Source organism: Monomorium pharaonis, chromosome 2, assembly GCF_013373865.1.
Source record: "Monomorium pharaonis isolate MP-MQ-018 chromosome 2, ASM1337386v2, whole genome shotgun sequence".
Taxonomy (NCBI): Eukaryota; Metazoa; Arthropoda; class Insecta; order Hymenoptera; family Formicidae; genus Monomorium; species Monomorium pharaonis.
The window spans coordinates 23957782-23980004 of record NC_050468.1 but is presented as its reverse complement, the minus strand read 5'-3'; the positions used below and the strand labels follow the sequence as shown (position 1 = coordinate 23980004).

Here is a 22223-nt window from a genome sequence, read left to right as displayed (position 1 = left end):
ATTCTGCTGTCTGTACGGTTGGAAACCTGAAAAGTAGCAATTGTATGTATCTCGTGTAAGGCCAGGCAATGTAAAAACGTGATAACGGCTATGAGAAATGACAAGACTCAGATAGTGTTCTGAGAAATTGTGTTTACCTTTCATGCATCCGTATTTAGTATCTGGCACAAAGCCGGGGGGACAGAACTTGCAGATAGGCTTGTGCTCCTCCACGTAACAGGGGGCATCAGCCGGACAGGTAGAGTTTCTGCATGGGTCCACGCAGCGATAGTTGCGGCACGCCAAGTCTGGAGAGCAGCCACTGTCTCGCAGGCAAATGGAGAGGGAAGGATTGCAGTTTTTGGTGCAAATGCACACGGGACGATGGTCCAGGACATCGCAGGTCTTATCGGCCGGACACGGTCTTTTGTTTCGCACGTTACAGGGATTTTGACACTTCCCATTGACGCACGCGGCGTTCGAGGGACAATCGAAGTCCCTCGAGCAGGTAAGCGTGTCAGGAGCGCAAGTCAATTCCCCGATTTCGTTGACTACAAAGCCATACTTGCAAACGCACATAGGTTTGTGATTCCGCACCTGACATCTCTTGTTGACCTCGCAGGTATACCGAGAACTTAAACACGGATCGCGGCACTCGCCTGTCTGCGAGTGGCAAGAGAGACTCTCCGGACAGTCGTAATCGGAGGAACAACCGATGCTCGGCGTAGGTTTGGGATTGAGCGTGTCGCATTTGGAATCTGGATGGCAAGCCGTATGAGGCATGCCAATATAGCACTGCGGGCACGAGCAACGCGGCTTGTGCAGAACCACTCGGCACAGGGCATTGATCCCACAGGCACCGCGTAGCGCGCACGGATCCAGACATTGTAGATTTATGCAGGCTTTTTCATTGGGACACTCTAAGTCGCTGGTGCATTCGCGCTCTATTGTCACAATAGTGGTGTTCGGTGTAGAGTCGGTGGTGGGTCGTGGGTGGGACAGGAAAAAAAAAGAAAAAAGCATTTATAAGAACTGTGAAAAGAAACTTTCTCACAAATAACATAAACCACATGCTTTGTATTTATGATGAAAGTAGGGTAGGCTCTGTGAAGAGGTAATAGAGTAACGACTTTACACTCTTTTTCAAAACATCAGACATCTTCTCAGAGAAATTACAACGGCAAGCAGCGATATTTACAACACAAGCCCCCACAGATTTCAGAATAGGAGGAAATAACAACCCGTGAATATCAGCAAATATCAAGCATGGGTATATGAGAATGTCCCTTTTGCAGTTCCCAATCTGTATTAATCCTAAAATAGAAATCTGTAAATATATATATGGTGTCGACTGTAAATGGGTACCTCCTTGTACTCAAGTGGCACTATAAGGCAAATGAGTGTCTTTTTGTTCATTCAATTATATCCTCAAGACAGATTGGATACTGAAATAAACATTCTACATATAAAGTTATGTGTGAGATATGTGTAAAACGTGTTCTCTCTAATCTCAAAATTATGTACAGTATGTCCTATATTTTATAATATGTACAGGTATATGTAGTCTTTGCTCTTATAGATAAAATATGTATATATGTATATATATATATATATATCCAATGTCATGGCGATATACTGCTCCAATCACATCTGTCTCTCGATGTTAACGTTTTCACTCGATTAATTAATACGGCTATATATTACTCAAATCCTACTAGACGATACATGGTTATTCTACGGACCATGTTCCTGTGATTGTCAGTATTGCTCGCTAGTCACAAATGCTGTACATAAAATTAATCAATTCGGCTCGGTTAAAAAGTTAGTAGGCCGTATTTTCCTACCTGTTGTGCACTCGATATCTGGCGAACCGCTTGTACCTGGTGGACATCGGCAAACAAATATAGCTCCATCCCTAATGCACTCTGCGTTCTTTCCGCATCCATTCGTCCGACAGTCTCCTAAATCTCTATCTGAGCTACCTGTATCAGCAAATCGTTTAATGACGATACCAACCAAAGAAATAATAAATATTTATCGTCTTTCGGCAAAATTTGTCATAGTGACAAACATCGCATCAATAATAAAAAATGTATTTTTAATACATGTTATAAAAAATATTTTTTAATATATATTTTTATAAATTGGATAATTATATTTTGTTATATATGTACTCTTTTTTTAATTTATTTATTTATTTTAATAATAAAATATGCAAATAGAAATTTTCTTCAGTTTATTTCGTACCCGATATTGTTAATTATTTCTTCTATTAATGTACGCCTTGTTAAATCTAATGACATAAAAAAAAGTAATACGTACATGCGTGCATTGGATCGCCTGATGGATTATTCGGTGGGCAATAGCACTGCGGTTGATTCTTATAAATTCGACAGGCTGCATTGATACCGCAACGAGTGTCCTTACAAAGATCACCATCGCAGAGACATACCTGATGTGGATCACCGTGACAACCTGGATCACATGTGCATTCAAAACCGTTCAGAGTCTCTTGACATTTAGCATTAATGCCACAAGGTCTTCGTAGACATTCGTCTCCACCTGTGTTTAAGAAATTAAAAAAACGCGCGTATTAAAAAATTGTCACATTTACATATATATTTCCGTATAAATATAATTAAATATAAATATAAATAAAATTAGACCTTACCTTTCTTGCAGTTGATCTTTGGATTGCCAAAGTGTCCCGGTGGGCAAGAGCATTGCGCCTGCCTGTTGATCACGCGACACTGCGCATTGAAACCGCAGACGTTGTGCTGTAAGCACGGATTTGTGCAAACCCCATATTCGCTACATCGTTTGTTCGGTTCGCAATCATCATCATGGTGGCACTCCAATTGGTAGCACTCTTGACTCGGCTCACCTTGATAGCCTTCTGGACATAGACATACCGCACGGTGACTCGAGACGCGACAAAGCGCATTTATTCCGCAAGGTGATCCATGAGCGGAACATGGATTTTCACACTGGCCATTTGTACACGATAATGACGATGGGCAGTCGGAATGAGTGCGACAACCGACCAGGCACAAACCTCCGTCGCATACATAACCCTGCATTTGTTAAAACATACAGTTTTAAGAGTTTACGATATCAGAATTAATTTTAAAAAACAATAATTTCTGTAACTTTTCTTAATCACCTTTGGACACGCGTTATTGATATCGCACTTGATGCGACATTTGCCACTGTGACAAACCTCGCCACAAGAACAGTCGTTCTCATGATGGCAGCTGGTGGTGCAGAAGCCGATTTCGTCGCACTCGCATGACCCGTCACAAGGAATCATGGTCTTGGCGCAGTTGATTAAGGCATTACCGTAATAATTCGCGGGGCAACTACATTGAGCCACGTGATTGACTACCCGACAGCCGGCACACTCACCGCACGCCTTACCACCTTCGCATGGACCTAAAAAGATCATAATACGATTACATTGCAACTTAACTGAATATATTTAAATCTAACATATGTAGTATGTTGTATATGAAACTATATTTACTTTTGCATTGATTATTGATACAAGACTCGTCGCTTGGGCACGTGTTATCATTGCGGCATCCAATGTCACACATGCGATTATGACAGATTTGATTCGCGAGGCAGTGATCATCGCTGTTACATATCGCTTTACAAATGCCGCCGTCACACCGTTCGTCACTCAAGCAATTCGCATCGCTGAAAAAATACAATTGTTTAACAATTATTTAGCAATTATTGGAACATTGTGATAACTTTGTGTAATTTGTTCATGGTCATGTATACTCACCTTCTACACGTGGAATAGCACGATCTGCCGTAACACGTTTGTCCTGGTAAACATTCGTGGTTAGACGAGCAAGGAAGGAACGTTTGCTTGCAGCCAATACGAGCATCTCCCACTAAAGGCGATGGGCATGTGCATATTTTTTGATGATTGACAGTTGTACATTTAGAATTTACACCGCAGGCGCCAGTCAATGAACACGGATCTATAGACAAATAATAATTAAATTATCATAATAAAGAGACTAATAAGAAAAAAGTTTATCTGTATACAAAAAAATGAAAACAATCAAACCAGAAGTACATTCAATATAATATTGTTTCTTCGACAAAATTAAAAACAAAAATATAAAAAAATATCGATAACTACTCACCTATACATTGGTTGTTTATACACGCGTAACTGTCCTGACATTCAATATCCGCTCGACAACCAGAAATACACATCAGCCCTTCGCAGATCTCACCGCTTCTGCAATCCTCGTCTCGTCTGCAAAGTGATTTGCAAATGCCAGAGCTGTCGCATCTCTCGTTGCTCAAGCAGTTCGCGTTGGATGAGCAGACGGGTGTGCAAATACCAGCGATGCAAGCCGTGCCTACAGCACAGTCCCGATTGGCCTGGCAAGTCGGACCCGGCGTTCTCAAACACGCGACCTTAGCAGTCGGATTTGGTATGAAGCCGATGGGACAGGAACACGTGGCACGCTGATTAAAGACAGTACATTTGGCGTTTGGTCCACACGGCGTAGCCTCGCACGGATTCACGCATTTGTTTCCTAAGCAAGCCTCATTCGCGTTGCAATCCTCGTCCGCACGACAACCAAACGAACACATGTTGTTCAAGCAGATGTGACCCAGGAAGCAATCGTTATCCAGCCGACAAGTCAGCAAGCAATTACCGCGGATGCATTTCTCGTTCAGCGCGCAATTGTCGTCAACGGTGCAGATCGGCAGACAAACGTTCTCGCGACAGGTGTTGCCTTCAATGCAGTCCCCACTTCCAAGACAAGACACTGGTACTGTAAATAATAAACATTTTACAGAATTTTCAAAGAAGTATCAATCAGAAGATATTCAAATGTTGCAAATGAATCGTTTGTATACTTACATCTCACGCATTCTACTTCGGAATTGCCAGTGAAGCCTGGTGGACAGCTACACTGTTTAATGTGACTTCTGACTTTGCACTCGGCGTTTATGCCACAAGTTCCTCTCACATCGCACGGATCTAAGCATTGCCCGTTCAAGCAAACGTCAGACAAGTTACATTCCTCGTCCGATTGACAAGATGCTGAAATAACATTATTTACTTTATTAAATGTAGCAACAAAATTGCGTCATGAATAGATTAAAGTCAGAAACAGTTAATTGTCACACAGAAACAATTGATTGTATAAAATGATTCTAGTTAAGCAAATTTAAAATTCAACAATTGTTTACTCACGCCGACAAATGCCTTCATAACAATAAGTGTTGACCAAACAATCAACTTGTGATGAGCAGACTACTGGTCTTGGACGACATCCCACACTTAAATTATTAGGATCCCCTTCGTAATCGGCACGGCATTGACAACTCGCGGCATGGTTACTCGCGATACAATCTGCATTTGGACCGCAACGGATACGTGCACAAGTATCTATAAAATAAAGAGATTAAATTTGTAATATATATAATAAAAATATAATAAAAATGATAAAAATATCAACAATAACAGGTTTTAAATTCTATAATCAAGAGCCAGTATTTATAGTCAAATCTGATTTCAAGATCTTTAGCAATATCTTGATATTATACAAATGATGATATTATACAAAGTATTATATAATGTATTATACATATAATTAATGTACGTTATACATATAAAAATGTATTGTATAAATAAAATAAAAATATAAAAATCCAATAAACAAAATAATACTATAAAATAAATTAACAAGTTTAACACACGTACCAAAACATTTCGGTACATTGTTGATGTTGACACATTTGGCAGTTAGTGGACAGTCCGAATCTTGAAGGCATTCCACTGGTGGTTGACAGCCACTGTTATAAGGATCTCCGACTGTACCCGGTTGACAGTGGCACTTGAAATGTCCTCGTGTGTTTTCGCAAAATGCGCCTGGTGCGCATGGTGTGTTTGCGCAATAATCTATCAGCTTGCAAGCACGCGTGGGTTCTCCCGTATATCCAGGCTGGCAGGTGCAAATCTATGCCACAAAACACACATTATCGTAAAAATCACTGACAAAAAAAAATTTCTAGTGCAAAGCAATAAAATAATTACCTGGACATGTTTCTCTGTTGTGCAAATGGCATTCACGCCACATGGATTATGCGCGAGACAAGCAATTCTGCATCTGTGATGGTCACAAATCTTCTCTTGTGTGCAGTCATCATTGACCTCACATTCGATAGGTTGACAGCCAATCTTGTCATCTCTAGCATTTCCGAAGAAGCCGAGTTTACAGGAACACGTCGCGGCATGATTATCAGCCTTGCATTCGGCATTTCGGCCGCAGAGTATTACGTCACAAGCTCTACGACACTCCGCCTTAATTGGCAAAAAAAATGTTATATACTTGCTACTCTGATAGAATCAATAAAAAAAATCATTGTCATTCACAATTTTTGTCATTCATAAAGATTTTCTATATAACACAACGTAGGATTACCTGTCCAATATTATTCTTAATGCATTTTTCGTCATACAAACAGTCGTTATCCGACGTACAACGTAATTCTTGAACACATATATTATTATGGCAGTATTGATATTCTGGGCAGCTAGAATTACTTCTGCAGGTCGGCTGACAAAGGCCATTAATACAGAGTTGATCGCCAATACAATCTCTTGTACTTCCACAGAGTGCTGCAATTTAACAATTAAATTATGTGTGAAATTTATGAATTTATTCAACAAACACATACATACACACATATTAACGTTTCCTTTCATTAAATAGGGAATTTTATAATGTTATGCTACATTATTGTAGTCAATATTAATTTACCTGTGCAAATTCCTCCATTGCATACTGAACCAGTCGCACATTGCGAATCACTTTTACAATATTGAAGTGGAGTGCATCCAAGATTCGGATCACCCGTGCCGCCAGGTTGACAGGTACATACCGCGCTGTGATTAAGCGAAGAACAATCAGCACCATGTCCACAAACATTCGAAAGAGAGCAGGGATCGACGCACTTGTGATCAAAACACGCATCTGATGGACTACAGTCGCTGTGATAGTTGCATTCAAGATGAATACATTCCGTCTGAAACAAATAGAAAATAAAAATTAGAGTAGAAAAATTTTAATAAAATGTTAATTACACTCTTGACAACTGTAATATTTTATTAAATGTTATGGTTATTTTGATAAGTGACTTTATTAAAATTTCAACAAAATTTTATAAAAATTTAATAAACTTATAATAAGGTGGCAATATTGAATTATTAAAATTTGAATAAGAGATCGTTAATTCGTTAATAGAAAATATTTGCTTTTTTCAATTTCTTAATACTAATTTCTTAATACTAAATCAAAATATAAAAACTTATTACAATTTAAATAAAATGTCATTAATTTGCCATTACAAAGTATCTGCAATTTTTTATTATAATTTCATTTAAAAATTTATTATAATTTCAATACAATATGAAATTTTCTTAACTTCAACTTCTTAACTTTCAAACTTTAAAAATATCATGTTTGCAAACATAAAAAATAATCTTTCAACGAAATATAATTAAGATCTAATTTATATTTATTAAAATTTTATTCAAATTTTTTTTTCTTTTTTTAGGGAATCAAATCAAAGATCAATTAACAAATTAATAAAAATATCAAGATTAAAATGTTGTTATAGATTATAAAATACATAAATTATTATAATGAAAAATATCTAAACTTTAGAGAATTTAAAGCTCCAATTTAACTCACTGCTGGATTTCCTGTAGTTTGTCCGGGACATCTACAGATCGGAACATGATCGCGTGCAAGACATTCCGCATTTCTACCGCAAACGCCTAGTGCGTCGCATGGATTAGTGCATCTGTTATCAATGCAGGCAGCTGAATTTGGACAATCTGAATCCGTGAAACAATCGCCAGGTTGCTTACAACCAGTTTTAAATGGATCCCCTACTAAACCATGAGGACAAACACAAGCAAACGATCCCTCTGCATTCTGGCATCTATAAATTTTTTCAATATTTTAATTAAAAACACTCTCTCTATAAGCTCATATAATCAAGTGTAATCGCAACTCACATAGCTGATGGATGGCAAGGATTTTGCAAACACTCATTAACATCGGTGCAGATGTCACCAACAAGGACAAAACCAGGAAAGCATTTACACACGCTGACATGATCAATGGCTACGCAATTACCATATCCACAGTTCACTTGATTGCAAGGACCTGATGAAACGAGTAATCAAAGATTTAAATTGTGGCATAATTATTTTTTTTTTTAATTGCAGTTTCTCTTTTCTTTACTAAAACTGATGTAAATTTATGCAAATGCAATATCTATCGATATTTCTTGCTGTAAGCTTATGTTATATTAACTTACTGCTGCATTTATTGGTCTCCTGATTGCAATATTTATCTGTTGGACAGTCACTGTTAGAAAGGCATTCCACTTTAAAGCATCCTGAGGCATCACCGATGTAACCAGATTGACATTGGCAACCAGCCACATGGTCCAGAACAGAACAAATAGTATTCAAGCCACAGTCGACAAAAGAACAAGGATCCGAGCAATTATGTTGAACGCAAGCCTGAGTATCAAAGCAGTCACTGTGCGTGGTGCATTGATGCGGCAGCACACAGCCCAATCCTAAAGGATCGCCTGCGGTACCATGAGGACATGCACAACGATAAGACCCGTGAAGATTAATGCATTCGGCGCTCGGATGACATGGTTGATCCTCGCACTCGTTAATATCTAAACAATGCTCGGGACCGGCAATAAATCCATGGCTGCATCTAAGAAAATAAATAAAACGTCACAAATATCAATTAATAATTTTTAAAAAATTACTATTTAATAAATTTAATAAAAATCAATTAATAAAAATTTTTTACATAAGAAATGCTGTGAAATAATTTCCAAATCATTTGAATATGTTAATAAAAATATTTACAATCTCTTACGATTAATCTTCCTCTCTCAAGATCAAATTATTAAAAAAATGTCAAAAAATAACAATTGATTAATTTTTTTTAACTCAAAAGCGAGAATATTTTCTTAACGTGCAAATATAATAAAGCCTTCGGTACACGATACGATTTTTCATGCTAGATCGCATACGAGGTATCTTAATACGTGTCCTGATGGGCTCGGATGATTATGTCGTAGTAAGACGCCTCGTACGCAATCTAGCATGAAAAATCGTATCGTATGCCGAAGGCTTTAGAGTGATAAGGTCAGTTTAAAAAGATTAATACCTGCACTTGTTGTTAACGCACACTTCATCGCGTTTACAGCCGGCATCCGAAGTGCAACCCGCCTCGCACGTGCCGTCAATACACAATTCGCCGGGTAGACAATTACTGTCGCCATAACATATCTTCACACAAATGCCATTCTTACAACGCTCGCCCTGCGCGCAATTGTTTTGTTCCGAACATTGACACTGACACAATCCCGCGACGCACAGGTGCTGGCTGGGACAGTCCTGCGAAGTTTGGCACGTGTTTGGCACTCGAATGCAACCCTGCTCCGGAGTGGGATTACCGTGGAAACCGAGAGGACACGTGCACGCGACCGCGTGATTCGTGCAACTGCAGATTGCGTTTGGTCCGCATACGTCCTTCCTACTGCAAGGATCTGTAAACACACATGCGAGTTTCTTCCTTTTCTCTTTCAAAAACTACCAATGTATTGCCTCATACATGATTTGTTATCCCATAAACACTCGCGTGGGGTCTCTGAAAAGCATTTTTATTTTAGAGTGATAAAAAAAAAGGTGACAGTCCAGAAGTCTTAAATGATGAATAATATTAATGATTTAATTATTTTACGAATTAATCCGCGTAATTTATATATATCTGTCACATCATTGCGATAGATACAATTTTCGCCCACTAGGTTTATCAAAAGTACTTATTCTTTCACGTATTTATCTCACAGGAGCCGACCGGATCTTAATTATAAGAAGACCGCCTGTATAGTGGCAGAAAGTAATAAAATAACTTATCTACTTTATCGACTTAGAATACTAATAAATACCTTTCGTTCGAAATTGTCAAAATATGTATAGTCTGCCTTATATTAAAAAAATTTAATAGATCAATTTTTAGATAGAAGACGATAAAGCATCTTACTATCTAAAATATTCCATACGAATGAATACGTGACACTTGTAAAACACGAATATTATATATAATAAATAAAATAAAATAATAAAATAAATAATAAAATAATAAATTAAATAAATATATATTTATTTTCAAAATAAGTATAATTTAGCACATTATTTTGTGATCTGATTCATTTCATATTTTGTTAATATGGTTGAATTTAATTTGTTTTCATTATTTTATAACATGTAACATATTTTTACATGAAAAGTTCTTTGCGTAATATAAAATTACTTTTATAATATGTATAAAATTAAAGTAATAAATTTTATTCACTCAGCAAATGGTTTTTAAAAACGTATTTTAAAACATTGTTGAATTTATACTATTTATAATAACAGTAAAGTTTTAAAAAATTTAAATTGTTTATTATATTTATAATAATATTTTTAAACCTGCATTTTTACTGAAACTCAGATCAGTTTTTTATTATGTAAATATATAATTATTTAAATTTTTCGTTAATAATTAAAGTATATATGCATAATATATATGTATTTAAATATTTATATATGTAAATAAAAGATATCTATTTTAATACTTATAATATTTATAATAAATAAAAAATATTCTCACATAAAAATTGAATCTCAAGTCTATCATGAGATAAAAAACTGATAATGAGAAAAACCGATTGTAAATATACAGCTAATAATGAAAAAATAAGTAATAAGTTAGAAAACTTAATCTATTCAATACTAACCCATTAGATTTTAAATCAGATCGACTAGTTTTATTTCCAGTCGGGGATATACAATAATTACATATGTACGAAAAAATATCTGTAATGAGATGATGAGAGTCAAAGTTACAGTGTGACAGAAGTGAAATACCTTGACACTTGTTGTTGATACATGATTCGGTAGTCGGGCAGTTTTTATTACTGCGGCAGCCAAGAATACATCCTCCGGTAACGCACGCTTGATCCACCAGACACTGAGAATGCGCGACACATGATATCATACACTTGTTGTTAATGCATTTCTCTCCGTCTGAGCAATCAGCAACTGAACGACACACAGCTGAAACAGTTCAAATTCTTCGTTTCAAAATTTGAACTTTTTTAATACGATGAAAAATTTGACATTCTGTTACCGTATATAAAGAATTGCCCAAACTTAATCCGAGAACGGTATTAGGTTTTATGACGTAAACAGTCACGTGGAGCATTTTATACCCCAAACAAAAAACGCTATTATTGATAAACTATATTGTATTATCAATTAATTTGTAACTTATTATTATCTTGTGACATTGTAGGTGTAGACTTATTCGTTATTTTTTAAAAAAAAGTAGAAACAAGAAATTATTTAAGAATTAAAATAAACTCTTTGAGTGTCTTATTACGACAATACTTGTAGTGCACAAGGATATTATAAAATACTATTTTTTGTTTATGTTCAGATAATATATTTAAAAATTCATAAAGAATAATGATTATTAATGTTGCTTATATTAAATAAAACCGTAAAATATTAGAAAAGTATGATTTAGGCGACCGGTATGTATTCACTCTCCCCTCTATACACGTGATAAAAACATCGGATATATTACCCCTGCATTGTCCATCAAGACAGACGCTGTCGACGCAGTCTGCGTCCACCGCGCAGTAATTGGTAGCCCGCACGCAGCCGTGTTCCGGACCCCTCGAGGACGGCACGAATCTGTGGATGCATTTGCAGCTCGGCTGACCATTGACGATCTCGCAAAGCGCGTTGGCACCGCAGGCGTTCTCGCACGGATTGATGCAACGGTGCTCGTGGCAGACGGAGTGCACCGGACAGTCCTTGGGACTAGAGCAGTATCCCTCCGGTTGGCAGCCGTTCACGTAAGGATCGCCCACGTGATTCGGCGGGCATCGGCATACCGGGTTGTTGGTCGCATCGGTGGCGCAGATCGCCGTCGGATGGCAGGAATCTGGACGGCACGCCTCCACGGCGATGCACTCGACATCGGGCACCGGGTTCGGTCGTAAACCGGGCGGACACTGGCAGATCGCCTTGTGCTCGTCCGCGATGCAGACCGCGTTCACGCCGCACGCGTTCTCGTCGCAGGCGTCGTAGCAGGTGTGCGTCAATCGGTTGCAGAGCTGCGACAGCGGGCAGTCGATGTTGTAGACGCAGGGCACCGCGCGGCACCCGGCCGCCGAGTCGTTCGGGTCGCCAGCGTACTGCCCGGGCGGGCATTCGCAATTCGCCACGTGATTGTTGACGACGCAAAGCGCGTTGGGACCGCAGGTGACGAAGTCGCAGACCGGCAGGCAGGCGAGCGGCCCGTCCGGGGTGCCGCGGCAGGTCCGATCCTCCGCGCACTCGCTGTCGGTGGTGCAGCGGTTGTCGCGCGGGCTGTGACAGCCCCGGCGGTCGTTCGGATTGCCGTTGTAGCCCGGCAGGCACTCGCAACGGCCGTGATGATTCTCCGCCACGCAGCGGGAGTTGACGGTGCAGGTGAAACCGTCGCAAAGCGACGTGCACTTGAGCACGCCGAGGGCGTCCGGTCTGCAGCCCTCGCTCGACCGGCAGTCGTCGTCACTTATGCAATCGGGCACCGACGGCTTCTCGCAGGACGACAGCACCGGGTTCCACTCGTAGCCGTCCTGGCACTTGCAGGTCGCGTGGCCCGGCACCACGTCGGGCTCGCACTTCTGATAGGCGCCGCAGACCACCTTGCTGCAGGGATTCACGCAATCGCGCACGCCGCCGTCCAAGGTGAGGCAGAAGAAGCCCGGCGAGCAGTCCGAGTCGCGTGCGCATCCGGATATCACGGACTTGGACGGCTGACAGCCCTCGACCAGATTACTCGGATTGCCCTGGTAGCCGTCCACGCACAAGCAGGAGGACACGTGGTTTTGCGTGACGCACAACGCGTTGGGTCCGCATTGCAGCTTGCTGCACGCGTCCACGCACTTGCGGACCCCCTTGCCGACCTGGAAGCAGATCTCTTGCGGCTCGCACTCGAGATCGTTCGAGCAGTGTCCGTGCAAGTGGCAGCCTTTGTGCAAGTCGTTGGGATTGCCGCTGTAACCAGGCGGACATACGCACACTCCGTTCTGGCAGACGGATCTGGGACCGCATTTCACGTCGCTGCACTGATTTACGCATTTGTGATTGACGCAGGTGTAATCGAAGGGGCACGATGCGGTACTGCTGCAGACGCAGGTCGCGGGATCAGTGCACAGTCCAACTTGTACCTGCTGACATCCGACGAACGGATTGCCGAAGAAGCCGTCCTTGCAGCGACAGTCGTAGCTGCCGATAGTATTAATGCACACCGCATTGCTGCCGCATGCATTTCCGTTGCACTCATTGATATCTAATTTTAAAAAACAATAATAATACATAAGTAAATAAATCTAATAAGAATCTAATATGAAATAATACATTATTAATAAATATACATTCGTGTATATTTTTATATTTACTATATTTTATACTTGATACTAATGTGTATGCGTGGGTGTAAATGTTAATATGTTATAGAGAAAATCAGTCAATATTTTTTAAATATTTCATTATTGCACTGTATTTTGATTATAGGCTACTATTTTATTTAAGACAAATTAAATGAGAGCACAAAAGAGTCAGCTGGATTTTAATTTAATAATTGAAACTTACCGAAGCATTGAATGTATGGATTGCCAGCAAAACCAGATGGACAGAGACACTCGACTGCGTTTGGACCCGCGTTGCAATGCGCGTCTTTTCCGCACACCGCGGTCGAGCAATCGGATTTCTCTTGAACGCCGCAGCCGTGATAAGGATTTCCACTAGTACCCGGGTTACAGACACATTTCGATTCCTGAAGACCGTACTCGCAGTGTGCATTTTTACCACAGAACGGATCGCAGTGTGGTGGTTGAACGGCTACGCAAAAAATATTACTTCGTTTAACATGATGGAAAAATGTAATTTAAATTATTAAATTTATTTTTCTCTATAATATATATATATTCTCTATAATATAAAGTAACATTCATAAAAGAATAAATAATCATTTTCCTCCTTTCACATAGTTGTAATAGCTGATGCAATTCCATTAATAAATTTATGTCAGATAGCTCTAATCAAAAAGCCTTTTTTGTTAATTATATGTTTTCTGTTAATTATCACCGGTGGTAAAAAGAAACATTCTATTGTCGATTAAATACATTTTGTTAATACTTACGTGGCATACAGAGCAGATCGGGATTACCAACGAAGTACGGGTTGCACACGCATTTATTCGTTAAAGGATCGCACATGGCTCCGATGCCACAAATCACCCCTTCGCAGCGCCGTTTGCAACGTCCGCTAATGCACACGCTCGGTTCGGCGCATGGAATTTCAGAGGAGCAAACGTCGGGAACGCAGTGTCCACCGGGGAAAGGATTGCCCATGAAACCTTCGATACACTTACAAGTTGGCCCGTCATAGCTAACAATACATTGAGCCCCGCCACCGCAAACAAAACCGTCGCATTCTAAAGTCAAAACAAATCAAAACTCGTTTTACATATGCGTCGCATTTACAAATTACAAATAAAAATTTATTATACATCATTATTTCCCAGAAACGCGCATGCAGAAACATTTTAGCATCATTTTTATTTGAAAATGTAATGTTACGCGCGCCGCCCGTATCAAAATAATTGAATAAATAAATTTATAAATTATGATCACGAAATTTTCTTGGTAGCAAAAAAATGCTTTCGTAAAACATAATACAATTATTACAAAAGTTTCCTATCTGGATTAATATAATTAAAATTACCTTTAATATAAAAATCATCGAAACTTATAATTAAAAAATTTATTTCGCACTCACGTGAGACGCATTCGTTATTTCTGCCTTCCGTGAATCCAATCACACATCTGCACCACGCTGCGTGTTTATCAGGCTCGCAGTATGCGTTAGGACCGCAGGGGACATTGTCGCAGGGATTGACGCAACTTCCTTGGACGCATGCCAGGTAGTTCTCGCAATCGTCGTTCGACAAACACTCGCTCTTCCCAACTGGGACTCCAGTACAGCCGACACCGTAAGGATCGCCGATCATACCTTTGGGACACTCGCACGTGTGATCTCCCTTCGTATTGATGCAATACGCACCATGTCCGCAAGGATTGTTCGCGCATTCGTTCACGTCGACGCATCCGTGCTGTGGATCGCCCTCGAAGCCAGCCTCGCACATGCACCGCGGCGGATCGCTCGGTGTGCACCTCGCGTTCATACCGCACGGAAAACGATCGCAAGGATCTGCAATAATTGAATTTTATTATTGGAGTAAAAATGATTTTTATTGCGGACGTTAGTGGTAAAGATTAAAAATGAGTGTTATTAGTCCACAGACTGGCAAAACTCTTTATTTAAATGGAATTGCACAATGTTTCGACCGAAGATTCAGATTTTTAGCAAACAAAAGTGTTATAGGTATGTAAATTTGAAAAAAATTCTTTACAAGAACACTAAAAATCAGTAAATCCATAGCAGCAAAACACTAATTTCAACACTGTTTGTAGTGTCAAAATTACCATGAAATTTAAGCACGTTAAAGTTTGTGGAAAATTGTTAGATTCGTCGAAATTCTAAAATTAAGTCCAATTAAACAATAACTTTAAGACAGTTTCTGAATTTGATTACATAAACACGTATGATATACTAATTGCGATATACAAGTGAAATTGAAGTAGGCTTACTCTTGCAAAGGTTTCCGTCCAAAGGATCCGTGTAGAACGGCGGTGGGCACACGCACTCTCCGGGCTGCACGCACTTCTCGTTAGCTTTGCACTCATGGTCGTTGGTACATCTCTTCTGCGCCGGAGAACAGAGCCCGTTGTACGGATCGCCTCCGTATCCGTGAGGGCACACGCACTTATGCGATCCTGGTAGATTGATGCACTCGGCACCGTAACCGCAGACTTGATGACCCACGATGCATTCATTTATATCTACATACGAAATAAGAATTGCGTCAATTGTGACAATTGTTAGATACAATTGTGTCTGTTTTTTTTTCTCTTAAAACAAATCGCTTTTTGTCGTATACCTTCGCAGGAGCCGTCGGACTTGGTCGTGTATCCTTTGGGACAGGCGCAATAACTGACACCACCGGCAATTGTTATACATTCCGCACCACTTGGACATTTTTCGCCTTTCGAACATCCGGCCAGCATACATTTACCGTTGACGATCTTGTACGGTGGTTGACATTGACACTCGATGCTGTTGCATTCTACAATTATTCCAATACAAATTTTTCAATAATTAACCCATGTTTTTAAATGATAATTGCTGTCAAGACTACGAATGAAAAGTCCTACCTTCGCAAAGCGAGAAGGGATTTCCGTTGAAGCCTGGCGGACACTGGCACTCGTAACTGCCGGGAAGATTCTTGCAAATCGCGTTAACCCCGCAGGCAGGCTTCTCTCTGAGCTCCATGCATTCGTTGATGTCTCTGCATTTACCGGTTTCGTGGTCGCGCGTGTAACCGCGTTGGCAGATGCACACGCTGCTACCCACGAATTCATCCTTGATGCACTGCTCTCCGGCGGGACAGGGCGCACTAGGGCCGCATACGTGAGGTGTTTTAGATTCCTGGCAACCGCCGCTGTAAGGATCGCCCGTCATGCCGCTCGGACACTGGCACGAGAACGAGCCGGGCTCGTTGTTGCAAATTGCGCCCGGGGGACACGGATTTATCGCACACTCGTTGATGTCTCGGCAACCGTCCTTCACTCCGGGTTTTCCGGTGTAGCCATTGCTGCAGAGGCACGTCGCCACGTCGTTCAGAAGCATGCAGTGCGCATTGGGTCCGCAAGACAGATCTTCGCACGGATCTGTTCAGACAAACGCGAAATTTGTACACTGACGATATTTTGTTCGCAAAGATAAAATATATTTAATATTTGACATAAAATTCTCTGGCCTCACGCGTATTTAATTTCTAAAATAAAATCTGTATCTCATATTGCTTACGTCTACAATCGTTTCCGACGTTGGGCTCGGGGCATAAGCATCTCTTTTGTTGGTCACAAATAGCGTTTCCTGGACAATCGTCGTCAACTTCGCATCTGACTATGCCAACGCATTTGATGTAAGGATCGGGATCCGGTATGGTCTCTTCCGGACAAGTGCAAGCGTAAGAACCTTCGGCATTGGTGCACGTTGCTCCGTGCCCGCAAACGTCAGGTTTGTTACACTCGTCAATATCTGTATTTAATTAAAAAATGTCAATATGTAACTCCAAAAATACTAAAAAACTGCACCCCAGTAGCACAATTTATTGTCGCAATATGGACTCAATTATAGCAAGATATTTACGTTCAAAATATATTAAATTAGAATTGCACTAATAAATTTGTTAATATTGTACTTATAGAGAGAATTGTTTACAAATAAATATGTTTGTAAATATATCACTTTTTTATATATTAATTTCTTTTATATATTTTTTTTAATTAATTTTTCATTAATTATTAAATAATAATTTATCTCGCGCAAATTTTACCTATACATTGTTTGAAGGCATTTCCTGAATATCCAACTTTACATTGACAACTAAAACCACCAGGTGTATTTGTACAAATGGCATTTCTACCGCATCTTCCAGAAGGTCCATTTATCGCATCGCATTCGTTTATGTCTAAGTAAAAGAAACATAAAATCTCATTAAAAAGAAATTTATTCGTATAAGCCATAAAAACTTTCATATACGTTGAAGAACAATTATCGAATATTTCAATTCATTTAAAGAAATTTTATTTCCTTACCGATACATCCAGCCGCTATGTCGTTTGGATTAAAGGTCCAGCCGTCTTCGCAAATGCAATAAGCTTCGTGACCGTCGGCCTTACAGAAGGCATGTTCGCCGCAAGTTACCTCATCGCATGGTGCTGCGAAAAAACAAACAAAAATTACGTGAAACTATAGTTTTTCAATTTATAAGAGAATTTCTTATCCTTCTTAAATCTTCTTACAACCAATTGTTCTTTTATAATATTTTTCTTCCAAAAATACCCGATATATTGTTGAAGATATATAATAAAGATTACCTTTACACGGTATGTAGGGCGGAGTGCCAACAAATCCAGACTCGCACTCGCAATGGTAGCTTCCTCTAGTGTTCGTGCAGATCGACGCAGGTCCACAGGGATTATTGAGACACTCATCCAAATCCACGCATTCGGCACCGACGGCTTTGAAGCCATCCTTACAGAAACATTGTCCCTCGATGCACTCGGCATTGTTGACGCAATCGAAATTCGATTTGCAGAGAGTCGTCACGTCGGTCTGAAAATGGTGCGCGATGGGATGATATTTTATCGCTCCACATCCATAATTCTTGTCGCGTACGAGGACACTGTGTATACTTAGAAACGGAAACCGGTCCTATGTTCGCCGCATATATTTTTACGGTTATCTCCTAGACGCGCAAATAAAAAGCGTGCGTTCATAATAAATGGAGCCCCTAAGTCAGTCTTGTGGTCTTTACAAACGACGAAAACAGTTTGGAAAAGAGGTAAAACTGATGTTAAAAACCGGTTCACGTTCGTCTCGTTTTGTGCGCGACGCCACCTCCGTTTCGTTCGCTTCCTTTTATCCGTCGCCAACGAAAGAAAGAAACCACGGACCGGTCAAAGCAGCAGATCTCCTTTTGAAATATTTGTCACGGGGCGGATCTCTCGCACGTGGAAGATCCTACCCACATCATACGTATGCATGAGGTGACTCGAGACGGAGCGCGCAACGGGGTTTTATTGAATTATTACCTGATCGCAAGCGACTGCCGGACTGGCACCGGGGCTGGCACTGTACCCCGGCGGACAGAGGCAATTGTAACCAGGCTCTTCGTTCTTGCAAATCGCGTTCTTGCCACAAGGATTCTCCAAAGCCGTGCACTCGTTGATATCTAGGAGGGAAAAGATGGAATGTCGCTATAGCAAAACAATCCTACGAGATCAAAAGTATTCAAAGAAGCAGAACCGTCTTTTGAAAAATTACTTAAAAAAATGACACTCTATGATGAGAAGATACAAAACAGAATACAAAATTTAAAAAAATATATAATGTTTAAAATAAAATAAATTTCTAATCTGCACAAAAAGTGTTTAAAAACAAAATTGTGAATGTATTAAAATTATTATAGGATAGTGCGTTTTGATGCCCGGCGCTCTCGGAACCGCGACTCAGATAAGTCGCGGGAGAGAACTATGACTCGGTAAGCTAACCGCTGCACTCCTTGAAAGGATCGCCGGTGTAATCCGCCTTGCAGCTGCAGACAAAGCTGCCGATCGTGTCGATGCACTCGGCGTTCTCGCCGCAGGGGTTGCGCTCGCATTCGTTCACGTCTGTTAATCAACATTGTTAATCACAGGGTGAGTATTAATGGCATGCGGTATAGCGGGGGAGTGTTATATGATGAGAGCTTGGCTAATAACTGACTTTCACAGCGGGTTAGTCCCTGACCGACGAAACCCGGGGGACAGATGCACTTGTACGAGCCCGGGACGTTGATGCACCTCGCGTTCGCCGCGCAAGCGTCCCCGCCGATGCACTCGTTCACGTCGACGCAACGGTGCGCGGAGTCCATCCGGTAGCCGACGTGGCATCTACACTCGTAGCTACCCTCGGTATTCACGCACTCCGATTCCGCACCGCAGGGCGAGCTCTCCTGGCATTCGTCCACATCTGCCGGTGACGGTCAGTTAGTGGACTTGGACGGACATGGGAGTTTGGGGGATTCAAGCGGATTGTCAGTGTCACAAATGTGCCATATACACGCAGATCAACGATATTATTAACCCTCTGCAGACTAGCCCAAGTCATTCGCTAGATTTTTCCCATCCTCAAATACGGACATGTATGATAAATGTAAAGAAACATTTCAGGTCATATAATTATACAATCGTATTCCTGAATAATAAAAATACACTAGTTCTTTTTTAAAGCCTTTTGAAAAAGGGTAGTCTGTAGAGGGTTATTATTGGGATTATAAAAAAAATACATTTTTACCAATAAACTTTGATCGAAATAAATTTTGTGTTACGATTCCATTAATTCTGTTAAGATGCTATTGTTATATGATGATAAACAATGTTACGTTCCTGAAGCATGATAATTAATTACGCACACATATAAACACACATTTAAGCTGTTTCCACGTTCTGTGTCTTATTTATCACTCGTAACAAACTATAACCGTCGTTACAAATTCTCGAGACTTACCGTGGCAACCTGTCATCGGATCACCAGCCATTCCATCGGGACAGGAACACCGGAAGCTACCGTGTACGTTCGTGCAAAGAGCGGAACGTCCGCAAGGACTCCTCAGGCACTCGTCGATGTCCCTGCATTCCTCCTCGGGACTTCCGTCGTATCCGTCGGCACATTCGCACTTATGCGCGCCTGGTACATTCACGCATAACGCACCCCTTCCGCAGGCACCCTCGTATTTGCATTCGTCAATATCGATACACTAAACACATATACACACACACGTTCAAATTTTAGAAATTTAACAAATAAATTCATAATTATATCCAATTGAACGTTGTCTAAAATTTTTTTACATCTTCCAATTTTAATATGTAAACAAAAAACTAATATCTTATCATAAATTTATGCATTTTAGATATAAAATTTATAGAAACTGAAACTCAAATACACGCAAGTATTTTAATTGCTTTAATAAAGTTTAGATAGAATAAATCTTAAAAAGTCGAAGTTACGCCGTACTATTGCGGGATCGCAGTTATTAATATAAATATTTTTTATCAGAATTGATCTATTCATCTATTTAGTATGTGTTGTAATTATCCCGCATTCTCCGGAAGCCCATCGTCGAACTATGATTATTAAGATTAATATCTCCATCGTCGTACATTACATAAACATCCGAAAAAAGAAGAGTTTCCACCAGATAAGGCGACTGACTCGCAGGCGTGTTATTATCCACTTTAATCTCTAACTTATCGTTTTCTCGAGTGCGCGCCTTCCCGCTCTCGAGCCACGGTATAATACTCACACTGTTGAACGGGTCTCCCGTGAATCCGTCCTGACACGTGCAGGTATAATTGCCGGGTGTGTTGTGGCACACGGTATTGTCGCCGCACGCACCCGGTACCGCGCACTCGTTCACGTCCTCGCAATGCACCTCGCCGTCGCCGATGTAGCCGGATTTGCACTTACACAGGAAATTCGAGGGTAGGTTGCAACACTCGGCATTCTCGACGCAACGCGCGGCGATCGTTGGGTCGTTGCATTCGTTGATATCTACGGATATCAACATCGTTAGCAGCGAAACAAAATTAATTACCCCCGACGAGATTAATTACCCTCGCAATGAAATCCATCGCCTTGGTATCCGGGAAAGCAGGAACATTGAAAGCTGCCAAGAGTATTTGTACAGTGGGCAAATATATCACAGGGCCGATATTTACATTCGTTCTCGTCTGTAATTTTTAATTCGGTTTCATTATTACAAATTATTATAAAAAATATTGCAGGTTTTGCTGTTTTCCTACGTAAGTTCCTGACGTAAGCTCAAGAGAATATATACAAACACACGCACAGTATACAGATACTTGCACTGAGTTGATCCAAATTTCGTTTGCATGTAGCAGAAAATGTATGTATTAAATAATAAATATTTTATAAATATTTTACGAAGGTTTTTTTTTTTAGTGAAAATATGTATCAACATATAAATATAATTGCACAAACCTGGAACTTGACAGTTACATCCTCCAAACCCATCGTTACAGTGACAGACTGAATCCAGACAGACACCGTTTTGACACTTGGTGCCGTCTTCTTTTGTACAATCGTCTGCAACATTTTTAACAAAATTGAAAAATATGTATTTCAGAGAATCTCTTAATATTTCGGATCTCAATCTATTGTTTTATATAACATAAGATAAATCTATAATTTTTATATTTTTAAACCTTCCAAAACGTTTAAATCGTGTGATTAACTTTCATTTCTTTCTTTCACCGTATAAACAAGCGCTCAATTTTATTTACGCAAATACGTAGTTAACGATTTCATCCGGATAGAACTAGAGGATGTATACTCATTGAAAAATATCCTGTACAAGAGGCACGAG

At 40.1% G+C, this 22223-nt stretch overlaps 1 protein-coding gene across 1 annotated transcript in view; it reads right to left on the bottom strand.

Annotated features, from left to right (window-relative positions):
• LOC105830444 overlaps positions 1-22223 on the bottom strand; it is a 113353-nt gene that overhangs the window by 58806 nt on the left and 32324 nt on the right. Inside the window, exons 4-40 of the mRNA XM_036282445.1 lie at positions 21839-21943; positions 21451-21567; positions 21141-21388; positions 20342-20591; positions 19559-19804; positions 19345-19464; positions 18886-19025; positions 18169-18406; positions 17887-18009; positions 17625-17759; positions 17093-17326; positions 16438-16953; positions 16164-16349; positions 15814-16065; positions 14942-15373; positions 14304-14597; positions 13754-14002; positions 11694-13451; positions 10973-11161; positions 9225-9606; positions 8347-8762; positions 8042-8192; positions 7713-7965; positions 6780-7044; positions 6441-6637; positions 6053-6319; positions 5720-5975; positions 5210-5404; positions 4874-5056; positions 4140-4784; positions 3770-3971; positions 3503-3678; positions 3143-3411; positions 2651-3053; positions 2302-2541; positions 1824-1961; positions 138-923 (exon numbers count right to left, since the gene is read on the bottom strand). Of these exons, the coding sequence (XP_036138338.1) occupies positions 138-923; positions 1824-1961; positions 2302-2541; positions 2651-3053; positions 3143-3411; positions 3503-3678; positions 3770-3971; positions 4140-4784; positions 4874-5056; positions 5210-5404; positions 5720-5975; positions 6053-6319; positions 6441-6637; positions 6780-7044; positions 7713-7965; positions 8042-8192; positions 8347-8762; positions 9225-9606; positions 10973-11161; positions 11694-13451; positions 13754-14002; positions 14304-14597; positions 14942-15373; positions 15814-16065; positions 16164-16349; positions 16438-16953; positions 17093-17326; positions 17625-17759; positions 17887-18009; positions 18169-18406; positions 18886-19025; positions 19345-19464; positions 19559-19804; positions 20342-20591; positions 21141-21388; positions 21451-21567; positions 21839-21943 (11256 nt within the window). The remainder of the gene's footprint in view (positions 1-137; positions 924-1823; positions 1962-2301; positions 2542-2650; positions 3054-3142; positions 3412-3502; positions 3679-3769; positions 3972-4139; positions 4785-4873; positions 5057-5209; positions 5405-5719; positions 5976-6052; positions 6320-6440; positions 6638-6779; positions 7045-7712; positions 7966-8041; positions 8193-8346; positions 8763-9224; positions 9607-10972; positions 11162-11693; positions 13452-13753; positions 14003-14303; positions 14598-14941; positions 15374-15813; positions 16066-16163; positions 16350-16437; positions 16954-17092; positions 17327-17624; positions 17760-17886; positions 18010-18168; positions 18407-18885; positions 19026-19344; positions 19465-19558; positions 19805-20341; positions 20592-21140; positions 21389-21450; positions 21568-21838; positions 21944-22223) is intronic.